Source organism: Symphodus melops (assembly GCF_947650265.1).
Source record: "Symphodus melops genome assembly, chromosome: 17".
Classification (NCBI taxonomy): Eukaryota; Metazoa; Chordata; class Actinopteri; order Labriformes; family Labridae; genus Symphodus; species Symphodus melops.
Genome location: NC_136707.1, coordinates 880736 through 894678, shown reverse-complemented (window position 1 = coordinate 894678; position 13943 = coordinate 880736). Strand labels below are relative to the sequence as shown.

Genomic DNA, 13943 nt, shown 5'->3' with positions numbered 1-13943 from the left:
GAACCCTTTTGTTGATTTCTCCTCCTTCAGAGCGATCCGGGCGGGCTGTCCGTGCTCCAGCAGCTCGGTCTGGACCAAAACTCGGACTTCTCGGACTCCAGCGTCCAGCAGCGCCTGGACGAGCACCGCGAGAGGATCCGCAGGGAGATCCGGAAAGAGTTAAAGATCAAGGAGGGAGCGGAGAACCTGCGCAAGGCCACCACGGACAAGAGGAACGCCCAGCAGGTGGACTCGCAGCTCCGCAGCTCCAAGAGGAAGCTGGAGTCTCTCCACGATCAGCTGCAGGAGCTGGACGCTTACATCGTGGTCAAAGGCCCCAACGACAACAAAGGTACCCAAACGTTTTTAATGTTTGTCGTTTTTGCACGAGTAAGATCCTTTTGCAGGTTTGACCCTTAAAGTCCAAACCCTCCTCTGCAGACGCCCCTAAATCTCCAGGATCGCTGAATCGGACTTCAGCAAACCAGCACCGCATCGCAGCTTTGGAGCGGCAGCTGAACATCGAGCTGAAGGTGAAACAGGGAGCCGAGAACATGATTCCCATCTACGCCAACGGAGGGACCAAGGTATTCACCTTCTTTCTGATATGCACCCTGCAGTCGTCACTGCAGGAGCTCTCGACCCTGACCAGCCTTCCTCTGCGCCCCCCCCCCCCTCCCCCCCTCCGCAGGACAAGAAGCTCCTTCAGACGGCTCAGCAGATGCTGCAGGACAGCAAGACAAAGATCGACATCATCCGCATGCAGATCCGAAAGGCCATGCAGGCCACGGAGCAGTCCGAGGACAACCAAAGTACCCATAATGCCTCACTCTCTCTCGTCTGTCTGTTCCCTCTTCATGCTACCTGTCGACCCTTAAGCTCATAAACACTGAATATTTTATGATGTGTGTTGTAATGGATCAATTCTCGCTTCAGAACTTTACAGTGTACGGCCTTCCAGTCAACACACACACACACACGCACACACACACGTTGTCCATTATAGACCTCTCACTGGCTCAGGTTAGAGCCTTATTGATGTTCCTGCATTTATCCCCTCCCTTGATGTTGCCCGACAACTAAAAGCCGCGGCTCATTTAGCAGAGGTTAGAGAGGGAGGCAGGGCAGATGCAGGGAGCCAGGAAGCCAGCGAGACTGAAAAGGTCTGAGTCAGAGATGACGACAGAGCCAAGCCGAGGGGGAGGAAGGATGAAAGAGAGCGTGGAGAGGAAATCCAGCCGGCTGTTTCAGAAAAACAAAAAAACCCCTCAAATTCACCACATTCATGACGTCACACGTTCAGGGTTCAAGACGTAAAATCAAGTTTTTTTACGTAAAACGATCTGCTCCTTCAGGTGGGAGGAGAATATCTCTGACACCTAGTGTTTAAAATGGGTACTGCACCCCGAATTCATAACATTGCAGAGAGCTTCTTATGTAGTTTAATTGATCATTTGTCCCGCCCCGTCCTGTGCATGTTTCTGTCCCCCTGTTGTTGTTGAGTAAAGCTGACGCTGTCCTCCAGGTAAGCCGGACATGTGCGGGGTGGAGCTTCGCGTGGAGGAGCTCTGGCATCACTACCGCGTGGAGCACGCCATGGCCGAGGGCGCCAAGAACATACTGCGACTGCTGGGCGCGGGGAAAGTCCAAGACAAGAAAGCCATCGCCGAGGTCTGACGGATCCGTCACTTTGATAATCGTTACCTTGTTTATACGCCGATGAGTGTGATCTTATTGGTTGTGTGACCGTCTCCATGACAACAGTCAGGATTTAGACTCTGACACTGTTTAAAGCTTGATCTTCATGCTGCATTTCACTCTAAAGCTGAAGGTCGGGGGTTCGATTCCCGGACATGTGGCTGTGTCAGTTTATCGAAGCCTCCCGTTGTGAAACGTCTCGCTCGATAGATCTGATCTGTATTCTTCATAAAGTTTTCACGTTATGCAGATGATACTCGTTTCAATGAGGAGATCGTGTTTAGCTCAACAGAGTAAAACGGGATGATTTGATTGGTTTGGCTTCAGCATGAGGCCGCTCTCTTGCTTGTGCGATAATGTGACTTGACCTAACTGGAAACAGAAGAACAACAAACCTGGCTGCAGAGGTTCAAAGTCCTCATGAGGCATTATGTGTTTATTCGGGAGCTCAGCAGATACAGATAAGTCGGATTTGTTCGACTGAACCGAGCTTTCTGATTTCAGTCTTTGTGCTCAGCTGACGTGACCTACTTTTGTTTTCACACTGAATTCACAAGCTGCGTTTTGATTTGCTCGTTTGTTTGTTTTCTGATCCCCGCAGGCTCAGTGCGGTCTGAGCGAGTCGTCCCAGCGTCTGGACCTGCTCAGGTGCTCCATGGAGCAGAGGCTGGTGGAGCTTCCCGAGGATCATCCCAAAGCCTGCCTCATCAAGGAGGAGCTGGCGCTGGCCTCCTCCTCGGCCTTTAGCTCCCGTTACAGCACCCCCTATGTCCACAACCAGTACAGCACCCTGAGCAAACCGTCCCCCCTCACAGGTGATCCCACAAACAACAACGAGGAACAATCAAACTCACTCTTTTCCTTTAAATGAGTCATTATCCGTCGACTGCACAGATTGCTGTTTCAGCTTATAATTGGATAACCTTTCCCCTCCAGGTACTCTGCAGGTGCGTCTCCTGGGCTGTTTGGGGCTCCTGGAGGTCGTACCCGGGCGGAGCCGAGGGACCCCCGTGGTCCTTCCTTCTTTCACTGCTGGTGACGGACGTTCATCCTTCAAACTGAGCGGCCTGTACAGCCGGAGCACCAGCAGCATGAGCCTGAAGATCCCCGGCAAGGCCGAGGAGCTCTCCAGTACGTTAACACACACACACACACACACACACACACACACGCTTGGTGTTTAGATGGACGTCAGGACTGCGGTTCTGAATGAACCTGGCGAGCTTACTGTTGTGTGTTTCCTTTCAGCCGAGGTGAGCGCAGTGCTGAAGCTGGAGAACACAGTAGTGGGTCAGACGCTTTGGAAGACAGCTGGAGAGCAGGCCTGGGAGCAGACCTTCACTGTGGAGCTGGAGAGAGTAAGACACGCCTTCACTCCGTCACACTGGGATGGTTTTATTTACTTTGGCACCACAGTTCAAGTGTCTCTAAAATAATTAGCAAAAGAAAAATGGCCCACACGTCGACATCGACGGGGAAGGATTTAAAAGATGACCTTTCCTGAGTCGTTTCTTTAAGCTGCTGTCGTTTGTGCCGTCAGTCCAGAGAGATGGAGATCGCCGTGTACTGGAGAGATTACCGCTGCCTCTGCGCTCTCAAGTATCTGAAGCTCGAAGAGTTTCTGGACAACCAGAGACATCGAGTCAAGCTGGAACTGGAGCCGCAGGGGCTGCTGCTGGCCGAGGTGCACACGCACACACACGCACGCACACACACACGCACACACGCACACACACGCACGCACGCACGCACGCACACACACACAGTATGCTGCATCCACACACACACACACACACACACACAGCATGCTGCATTCACACACACACACACACACACAGCATGCTGCATTCACACACACACACACACACACACACAGCATGCTGCATCCACACACACACACACACACACACAGCATGCTGCATCCACACACACACACACACACACACACAGCATGTTGCTTGTACACACACACACACACAGCATGCTGCATCCATACACACACAACATGCTGCGCACACACACACACACACACACACACACACTCCTGACAGCGTTTATTCACAGACGTGTGCGTGTTGAGACACGTGTCGTTTGTTTCAGGTGACGTTCTTCAACCCGGTGATCGAGAGAGGACGGAGACTGCAGAGGCAGAAGAAGGTCTTCTCCAAACAGCACGGTGTGTTCAAACGTCCAATCAGAACGTTCCATCATCGTGATGTCACTTCACAGAGCGTCGAGTGTCACGCAGCGTCTCCTGCTGCTCTTAGTATACTCTGAGTGTTGTTTACCTTTAGAAGCTAACAGGTGCCGTTAGCATCTGTTAGCGGTTGTTTTGGTGAAGTAGACTAGACGAAGGCCCGTCCACACATGGAAAGAACCACAAGAACTAACAGTGATAAGTGGACGAGGGTCAGGTCATCTGTCCTCCTCACCACTTCTTCTCTGATGTTTGTTTCAGAGTCAAACAGGAAGTTTCCCCCCCGTTCAGTGCACGTGTGCAGAGCGTGTTTAAAGGAGTAATAAGCCGAAAGAGTCGCTAAGTGCTGCTCCAAAAAAGATTATAAATGGCTTCTGTTATTTTACTGGAACTGGCTTTACAAACATTTACTGGAAGTGCAAACGCTGGTCATGCAGCCGAGCTCAGCCGTCACACGTCATTAAAGCCATGGGAGGCTTTGGTCCATCTGTCCCACGTTAGCAAAGAGAGAGAGAGACAAAGAGAGAGAGAGCATCGTTTGAGTGAAAAATGAAAAACACAAGAGAATAAAGAGTTAGCGACTCCTGCGCACCTTTTATGACCTCTCAGCAGCTCGTTGAAGCTCTGCGGCTCGTTGAAGCTCTGCGGCTGGTTGAAGCTCTGCGGCTCGTTGAAGCTCTGCGGCTCGTTGAAGCTCTGCGGCTCGTTGGAGCTCTGCGGCTCGTTGAAGCTCTGCGGCTCGTTGAAGCTCTGCGGCTCGTTGAAGCTCTGCGGCTGGTTGAAGCTCTGCGGCTCGTTGAAGCTCTGCGGCTCGTTGAAGCTCTGCGGCTGGTTGAAGCTCTGCGGCTCGTTGAAGCTCTGCGGCTCGTTGAAGCTCTGCGGCTGGTTGAAGCTCTGCAGCTCGTTGGAGCTCTGCGGCTCGTTGAAGCTCTGCGGCTCGTTGAAGCTCTGCGGCTCGTTGAAGCTCTGCGGCTGGTTGAAGCTCTGCGGCTCGTTGAAGCTCTGCGGCTCGTTGAAGCTCTGCGGCTGGTTGAAGCTCTGCGGCTCGTTGAAGCTCTGCGGCTCGTTGAAGCTCTGCGGCTGGTTGAAGCTCTGCGGCTGGTTGAAGCTCTGCAGCTCGTTGAAGCTCTGCGGCTGGTTGAAGCTCTGCAGTTCGTTGAAGCTCTGCAGCAGCTGGTTGAAGCTCTGCAGCAGCTGGTTGAAGCTCTGCAGCTCGTTGAAGCTCTGCAGCAGCTCGTTGAAGCTCTGCAGCTCGTTGAAGCTCTGCGGCTCGTTGAAGCTCTGCAGTTCGTTGAAGCTCTGCAGCAGCTGGTTGAAGCTCTGCAGCTCGTTGAAGCTCTGCAGCTCGTTGAAGCTCTGCAGCTCGTTGAAGCTCTGCAGCTCGTTGAAGCTCTGCGGCTCGTTGAAGCTCTGCAGTTCGTTGAAGCTCTGCAGCAGCTGGTTGAAGCTCTGCAGCAGCTGGTTGAAGCTCTGCAGCTCGTTGAAGCTCTGCAGCAGCTCGTTGAAGCTCTGCAGCTCGTTGAAGCTCTGCAGCTCGTTGAAGCTCTGCAGCTCGTTGAAGCTCTGCAGCAGCTCGTTGAAGCTCTGCGGCTCGTTGAAGCTCTGCAGCTCGTTGAAGCTCTGCAGCAGCTCGTTGAAGCTCTGCGGCAGCTCGTTGAAGCTCTGCAGCTCGTTGAAGCTCTGCGGCTCGTTGAAGCTCTGCAGCAGCTGGTTGAAGCTCTGCAGCAGCTCGTTGAAGCTCTGCAGCTCGTTGAAGCTCTGCGGCTCGTTGAAGCTCTGCAGCAGCTGGTTGAAGCTCTGCAGCAGCTGGTTGAAGCTCTGCAGCTCGTTGAAGCTCTGCAGCAGCTCGTTGAAGCTCTGCAGCTGGTTGAAGCTCTGCAGCTCGTTGAAGCTCTGCAGCTCGTTGAAGCTCTGCAGCTCGTTGAAGCTCTGCGGCTCGTTGAAGCTCTGCGGCTCGTTGAAGCTCTGCAGCTCGTTGAAGCTCTGCGGCTCGTTGAAGCTCTGCGGCTCGTTGAAGCTCTGCAGCTCGTTGAAGCTCTGCGGCTCGTTGAAGCTCTGCAGTTCGTTGAAGCTCTGCGGCTGGTTGAAGCTCTGTTCTTTCAACAGAACAAGACGAAGAGAGTCACTTAGTTTCTCCGACCTTTAGACCCTTCACGAGCGAGGACAAAGTTACACCGCTAACTCTCGTCTTATGAACTCACCTTTAAGAACGCTCACTGCTTTAAAAAATGTTTTTATTTTGGTTTTTTTAATAGATGACGAAGTGTAGCAGCAACAGCCCCTCTGTCTTTCATTCATCCAGTTTTATTCTCGTGTGTGTGTGTGTGTGTGTGTGTGTGTGTCTTCAGGTAAAGCCTTCCTGCGAGCTCGTCAGATGAACGTCGACATCGCCACCTGGGTCCGCCTGCTCAGGAACGCAATCCCCAGTGGAGGCAACGCGCCCGCCTACACACCCAGTTTCTCAGGCAACACGAACACACACACGGCAGGGTGTGTATCAAGTGTGTGTCGACAACAGTTCAAAAGCAGGTTTTATCAGTAACTGATGCATAATATCCCAGTTACCTCTCCTTATTTATCTGATAAATAAGATAATTAAGCATCATTCCATCAGATTAGGTTACAGCTGTTACGTTTGCTTTCATCGTTTTTGTCATTTCACCAAAAAGAACAAAAATGAACGAAACCCCAAAAAACTAAAATAACAACTAATTTTTTAATTGTGCAAAGAATGCAAAATCCAGTTTACTGCACGCTGTTTTTGAAACACTCATTTGTGTCCCTGGTTTGTCTACAAACCCCTCTAATGATGAGAAGTGTTTGTGCTCTCTCATTCGAAGCATTCGATGGAGAACTCTGATTTGTTTTTTCTCTTTTTGTGCACTTCAGAGAAATCTCTGTGGAGAAGCTGAACCTGGACAGCGACTCTCCTCCCAAAGCTGAGCACAGGAGGGACGTGGTGGAAGCACCTGCTCCTTTGGTGAGTTCAGCAGACGGGACATTTTCAGAGCGCTGGAAAAAGACCGGCAGTCTTGACACTATCATGTTACTATTTAGCTCCCTTCTGACCTGCAGACTTTGGCGAGGAAACAGTGCTGCAGTCATCCTCTACTACTGATCTGTGAAATCTAAGACAAACAGTGAACTGGAGGGAGAATTATAACAGAAGTACAGAACTCACTCAGGCAGCTTTAATGAGACACAATTGGATGGAGGCGAGCTTTAATTTGATCAGTGCTAAATCCCCGTTAGCTTCCCAGCGTGAAGACAACAATCCGCAGAGGTCAGACGAGGAGAACGGACGAGAGAGAGAGAGAAAAGAAAGAGACTCAGAGACTAACAGATCAGACTTTGAATTGTCCAGAACATAATCAAACTAAATCTTGTGGTTTACTTATTTATTAGTTTCAGATTTAAATGTCGTCTGGTATTCCTTTTAAATCATAAACAACTTAAAGATGGACGCTAAAACATCTTTAAAGCTCCTGTGAGGAGTTTTTAATTAACATTTTTTAATAGTTCACACAGTTTAAAGGTAATTTTTAAGTCTTATAGAAAATATGCATAAATTAATTAAAACAATGGGCCGAGCGTTGAGCTCTGAGGAACTCCTCAGGTAACATATTCATTTTAATTCTTATTTTAAAAATACCCCAAAACCACCTTTTTTTATTATTATAGATTATTATTTTTATACATTATTATTATTATTATATATTATTATTATTGAGATTATTATTATTATAGATTATTATTATTATTATTATTATTATAGATTATTGTTATTATAGATTATTATTATTATTATAGATTATAATTATAGATTATTGTTATTATAGATTATTATTATTATAGATTATTATTATTATAGATTATTATTGTTATTATTATAGTTTATTATTATTATTATTATTATAGATTGAATTATTTGACGGTACGTGGTCACTGTTTCGCAGCTCGTGTTCCATCCTTGTGATTTTGTTCATGAGCCTGGGATGTCCTGTGGCAGATGGTGTGATCAACCGGCCTGAAGTATTAAGGGATTAATTACACTGATGTTTTTCACCGAAGTAATTAGCAGGGACAGGAAGAAGGGAGGAGGGAGGCTGTTACCCCGCCGTGGATCAGGCAGACATCTTTAATGTTTGTCTGTCTGAATGAAGCTCGTTACAGATGTTACTGACACACTTGTTTCCCTACTGCGTTCTCCTCCCTGCTCCTCCCTTCCCCTCCCTGCTCCTCCCTGCTCCTCCCTGCTCCTCTCTGCTCCTCCCTGCTCCTCTCTGCTCCTCCCTGCTCCTCTCTGCTCCTCCCTGCTCCTCCCTGCTCCTCCCTGCTCCTCCCTGCTCCTCTCTGCTCCTCCCTGCTCCTCCCTGCTCCTCTCTGCTCCTCCCTGCTCCTCTCTGCTCCTCCCTGCTCCTCCCTGCTCCTCTCTGCTCCTCCCTGCTCCTCTCTGCTCCTCCCTGCTCCTCTCTGCTCCTCCCTGCTCCTCCCTGCTCCTCCCTGCTCCTCCCTGCTCGTCTCTCCGTGCTGTTTTCACAGGAACAGACACCAATCATCGAACCCCTGTCGACACCGGATGTCCCTCTTCACGAGCAGCCAACCAGATCGCTCTCCCAGAATTCTTTACGCAGGTGAACACACACAAGCACCTGTTTATTCTCTCTCCCTCACACACACACACACACACACACACACACACACACACACACACACACACACACACACACCAGTATATCGTTTTGCAATATGGCCAACTCGGCTTGACACCAGAAGCTCACCCCCGCTCACAATATGGTCCTGTGTTGGATCCTCTCTGAAAGCTGACTCATCATTAATGTGCATGAAAGCGTTCTAACCAGTGAAAGGACCAATCAGAGAGCTGCTCTCTTCCTCTGTGATCAGACATGAAGGAAACTCCTAACTTTAGATTCTGCTCCTGAATGCTCTGGATTTGATTGGACCAGAGAAGGTAGGCGGGGCTTTGAAGGCCGTTTTGGACGCCCCTGGGTTTGCCAGATATGAGAGCAGTTATCAGGTGAACAGGTGTTGCAGCGATGGAAGCGGGCAGTGGAACTGCTTCAGATAGAAGTGATTGTACCCGAGCTAAAAAGCCTCTGCATGTTTCTAATAAGCTCCAGCAGCAGAAAGCTGCTCAAACTAGGATCAATGTTGGAGATGAAACATGGAGAGAGGTTAGAACGCAGAAAGCTTTACAGACCCATGCAGAGCTGGCTAAACACTGAAGCTACAGTGTCCACCACATGCAGAGCTGGCTAAACACTGAAGCTACAGTGTCCACCACATGCAGAGCTGGCTAAACACTGAAGCTACAGTGTCCACCACATGCAGAGCTGGCTAAACACTGAAGCTACAGTGTCCACCACATGCTGACCTGTGTAAGAGGAGGGGGCAGACTGCAGTACACATTTTAACCACTAGGGGTCACATATTGCTCCTTTAAGCCGCCCCTCATAACTCGCCCCCCCCCCCCCCGTCTGTCTCTCAGGTCCAGCGGGAGTCGTCTCTGCCTGCAGGACTTTAAGATGATCGCCGTGCTCGGGAGGGGACACTTTGGAAAGGTGCTCCAGCTTTATTCCGTGTGTTTCTTTAAATAGCACTCCTCCATGAATGACTTGATAAGTGTGTGTGTGTGTGTGTGTGTGTGTGTGTGTGTGTGTTCAGGTGTTACTGTCAGAGTACAAACAGACGGGCAGCCTGTACGCCATCAAGGCCCTGAAGAAAGGAGACATCGTAGCCAGAGATGAAGTGGAGAGGTAACTCGACCAACGTGTCACTCAGCTCATAGTTCCATGTTGTGACGTGTCTCTCACACACACACACACACACACACACACACACACACACACACACACACACACACACACACACACACACACACCTCCTGCTCTGTGTGTCTCCAGCCTGATGTGTGAGAAGCGGATCTTTGAGACGGTCAACGGCTCGCACCACCCCTTCCTGGTCAACCTGTTTGCGTGTTTCCAGACGCCGGAACACGTGTGTTTTGTCATGGAGTACACGGCAGGAGGAGACCTGATGATGCACATACACGCCGACGTCTTCGCAGAGCCGCGTGCTGTGTGAGTTCTGCGCCGCGTGTGTGTGTGTGTGTTAAAGAGAGGAGACGAGGTGGAGGTGTCTGTTTGGAGAGATCCATGATGAACATCTGCGTGCATGTGTGTGTCTGTGTGTGTGTGTGTGTGTGTGTGTGTGTGTGTGTGTGTGTGTGTGTGTGTGTGTGTGTGTGTGTGTGTGTGTGTGTGTGTGTGTGTCAGGCTCCATGGGGCCTGGAACCATCGTGTGTGTGTGTGTGTGTGTGTGTGTGTGTGTGTGTGTTCACTCCTCTCTGTTCTGTTTATCGGCAGGTTCTACTCGGCCTGCGTGGTTCTGGGTCTGCAGTTCCTTCATGAACATAAGATCGTGTATCGGTGAGTTCTTCGATCTTTGTATTCCACACAGCATGAACTGCACCACACACACACACACACACACACACACACACACACACACACTCACACTCTCTCTCTCTTTGTGCTTGTCAGGGATCTGAAGCTGGACAACCTGCTGCTGGACACGGAGGGTTTCGTGAAGATCGCAGACTTCGGTCTCTGTAAAGAAGGTGAATCTCCTCCACCATCATCTGTCACGTCTGCTCACACACACACACACACACACACACTCATCCTGCGTCTCACTCTCTCACTCAGGAATGGGCTTCGGGGACAGGACCAGCACGTTCTGCGGGACCCCGGAGTTCTTGGCCCCCGAGGTGCTGACGGACACGTCGTACACCCGAGCCGTGGACTGGTGGGGGCTCGGCGTGCTCGTCTATGAGATGCTGGTCGGTGAGGTAAGGACGCGTTTGAATTTGAACGTGCAGTACCCCTTTTTAAACACCAGGTGTCAGAGACGTGTGATGGTGATTGTTGTCCTTCAGTCTCCGTTCCCCGGTGACGATGAGGAGGAGGTCTTCGACAGCATCGTGAACGATGAAGTGCGCTACCCTCGCTTCCTCTCCACCGAAGCCATCGGCATCATGAGACGGGTCAGTGTTCGATTCCACTCAAAGCTCAGCGCGTCTTTGCTCTTCTGTTTTGGTTACTTGTTTTTTTTTTTTTTCGGTTCTCAGTTGTTGAGAAGGAATCCTGAGAGACGACTCGGCTCCGGAGAAAAGGACGCCGAAGACGTGAAGAAGCAGCCGTTCTTCAGGGTGAGGTGTTTTTTTTCTTTCATCAGCTGCGTTCGATCCCGCAGCTCTGCCGGAGCGTCGGGACTGAACGCTCGATGTGATTTTTCCTTCAGGGCATCGACTGGGAGGCTCTGCTGCAGAGGAAAGTCCCGCCCCCGTTCGTCCCGTCCATCGGAGGAAAAGAAGACATCAGCAACTTCGACGTCGAGTTCACCGCCGAGCCTCCTGCCCTCACGCCGCCTCGGGAGCGCCGCATCCTCACCCGCAAGGAACAGGACCACTTTAAGGACTTTGACTACATCTCTGACCTCTACTAGAGTCGGAGGCACGCCGCCATCAGCCGGCGTCTGCGGACTCTGAGGACAGACGGCTGACTCTGTTCTGCACGGAGAGGCGGGAACTTTAATGTGACGAGCAGCGAGGATGGCTCTCTCTCTCTCTCTTCCTCTCTCTCTCTCTCTCTCTCTCTCTCTCTCTCTTCCTCTCTCTCTCTCTCTCTCTCTCTCTTCCTCTCTCTCTCTCTCTCTCTTTCTCTCTTCCTCTCTCTCTCTCTCTCTTCCTCCTCTCTTTGCGGCGGGATGATGGACAGACGGCGCCGAGCGACTATGAACCCTGATGCACACACACACACACACACACACACACACACACATGCGGCGTCACAGATCTGGCAGAGGGTCGGCAGGTCTGTGACACGGCGAGGCTTTTAGAGGAAGTGGAGGTCGTCACGATAATCCAGATTATGAAAGAGAGGGAGCGACGAGAGGACGGACAACGAACCAATCAGAACGCTGCAGTCAGTGTGTGTGTGTGTGTGTACCCACATCAGCCGCAATCATGCACCAACCGAACACGAACACAAGGGGGCGCCAGAGGGGAGCGAAACCTGCTGACAGCGAGAGGATGGAGCTGTCTCTGTGTGTCCAACGTGTCCAACGTCTTTTTCTCTTTCTCTGTCTTTCGGTACAAAAACAGATTTTAACTACAATCAGTTTTCGATGATGAAAAACTTTCACAGATTTTGGTCCTTTTTTTTTTTTCTTTTTTTTTTTGTGATTTTATAGTTTTGTTTCCGTTTGTGTTTCCTCCTCTTGTCGATCTGCTGGTGAAATGTGTCGGACCTGTGACTCAGTAAAGATGTGAACCCAACACACAGACGTCAAGCTCTCGCTTTCCTAAATCTACACGCACGCCATCTGAAGATAGGGTCCAGTCAGTGTGTGTGTGTGTGTGTGTGTGCGTGTGCGTGTGCGTGTGTGTGTGTGTGTGTGTGTGTGTGTGTGTGTGTGTGTGTGTGTGTGTGTGTGTGTGTCCCCGCCTGGAGACAAAGTTCTGACCCGCAGATTTAATCGATGGTAACTAAACTTTTCATCACAGTTTCACAGAAGTTAGATTTCGGGGGGAAAGGTCGCGCCGACCCGCAGGACGCTGACCGGACCGCTGGACTTTTTTGGACTGAGGAAAAATAATTTGAGTCCTTCAAACGTCTCGTCAACCTGCGGCCCGTTTGGAGAAATACTTTCCATCTGTGAGAGCGGCTGCGTGCAGAGGCCGGTACTGCTGGTCTCACAGAGTCCCAGCTGGTTTTTTAATGTCCTGAACTCATCAACATTTCAAACATTTAAAAAAAAAAAAAGATTTTCAGAACAAACCAAGAGAAAAAAAACAAAACGAGGATGAGAGCCTGAAAAAGCTGCACAGTTTGAAACTTTACATGTGGAAACTTTTAAAGATAAAACAGAGACATTTAAAAAAAAAAATAAGATGTTTACGCCTCCATGTGACCTTTCACCTTCAATCTAAAGGTCACAGCGGCGTCACGTGGGGACAAACGGAGACTTCAGAGGTAACGACAGATGTGTTACAGAGACGAGACGCAGCGAACCGGAGAGCACAGCGCTGTGTGTGTGTGTGTGTGTGTGTGTGTGTGTGTGTGTGTGTGTGTGTGTGTGTGTGCGTGCGTGTGTGTGCGTGTTTGCGTGTGTGTGCGTGTTTGCGTGTGTGTGCGTGTGTGTGTGTGTTTGCGTGTGTGTGCGTGTGTATGTGAAGTCACAGAGTGGGCACGAAAATCACGCCGTTGTGGAATCAACATGAATGTACAAAGCCACGATGACTCTCTCTCTTGCTCTCTCGCTCGCTCTCTCTCTCTCTCTCTCTCTCTCTCTGTCTCTCTCTCTCTCTCTCTCTCTCTCTCTGTGTGTGTGTGTGTGTGTGTGACCGGTACAACGTGATGTCAAATCTAAAATTGCCTCATGGGAAATAGAATTTTAATGGCATCAAATTATCCTCCAACCAAAACTCAGAACATGGACGCAGATGTTTGTTTGGAAAAACATTTTTACTTGGAAAAAAAAAACAGACAAATTCCTCATGTCATTAAATCTCAGGGGGTGAGAGAGGACGTGTGTGTGTGTTGCTGTTTTCTAGGAAAGAAGAAACACACAATAAAAACCTTTGCACACAAACAAACAGAAAACAACATCAGAGACATAAAGGAAGAATACGTGTGTGTGTGTGTCTGTGTGTGTGTGTGTGTGTGTGTGTGTGTGTGTGTGTGTGAGTCCTGACTGTGTACAGTGAGGGAGAAGCTGGAGTCCTGCTGGCTGTGTTGTTGTCAGAGCTGTTTACATGGCTCCTCCCCCTTGTGTCATGAAGAAGAAGAACACACTCACAGGGGAGGTGACTAACTTTATTATTATTTATTATTATTTTAAGTTTAAGTATTTTTATTTCTGTTTTAATTTCAAATCTCACTTTTGTGTAGTCTTTATTTCAGTCTTACCATCACAGCGCGATGAGCTGCTCCCCCTCTACCCCCCCCCCCCCCCCCCCCCCATCCTCCCTCCTCCTCCGTCTGAT

The 13943-nt window shown here is 49.9% G+C and overlaps 1 protein-coding gene across 1 annotated transcript in view; it reads left to right on the top strand.

Annotated features, from left to right (window-relative positions):
* The window catches only part of pkn1b (protein kinase N1b), a 19240-nt gene extending 7005 nt beyond the window's left edge, over positions 1-12235 (top strand). Inside the window, exons 2-22 of the mRNA XM_079366333.1 lie at positions 31-331; positions 421-566; positions 671-791; positions 1505-1650; positions 2279-2492; positions 2614-2808; positions 2926-3035; positions 3218-3361; positions 3778-3853; positions 6223-6364; positions 6764-6854; positions 8417-8508; positions 9384-9456; positions 9560-9651; positions 9799-9975; positions 10261-10323; positions 10438-10514; positions 10603-10745; positions 10833-10940; positions 11025-11105; positions 11198-12235. Of these exons, the coding sequence (XP_079222459.1) occupies positions 31-331; positions 421-566; positions 671-791; positions 1505-1650; positions 2279-2492; positions 2614-2808; positions 2926-3035; positions 3218-3361; positions 3778-3853; positions 6223-6364; positions 6764-6854; positions 8417-8508; positions 9384-9456; positions 9560-9651; positions 9799-9975; positions 10261-10323; positions 10438-10514; positions 10603-10745; positions 10833-10940; positions 11025-11105; positions 11198-11401 (2796 nt within the window). The 3' untranslated portion in view covers positions 11402-12235. The remainder of the gene's footprint in view (positions 1-30; positions 332-420; positions 567-670; positions 792-1504; positions 1651-2278; positions 2493-2613; positions 2809-2925; positions 3036-3217; positions 3362-3777; positions 3854-6222; positions 6365-6763; positions 6855-8416; positions 8509-9383; positions 9457-9559; positions 9652-9798; positions 9976-10260; positions 10324-10437; positions 10515-10602; positions 10746-10832; positions 10941-11024; positions 11106-11197) is intronic.
* The last annotated feature ends 1708 nt before the right edge of the window (positions 12236-13943 follow it).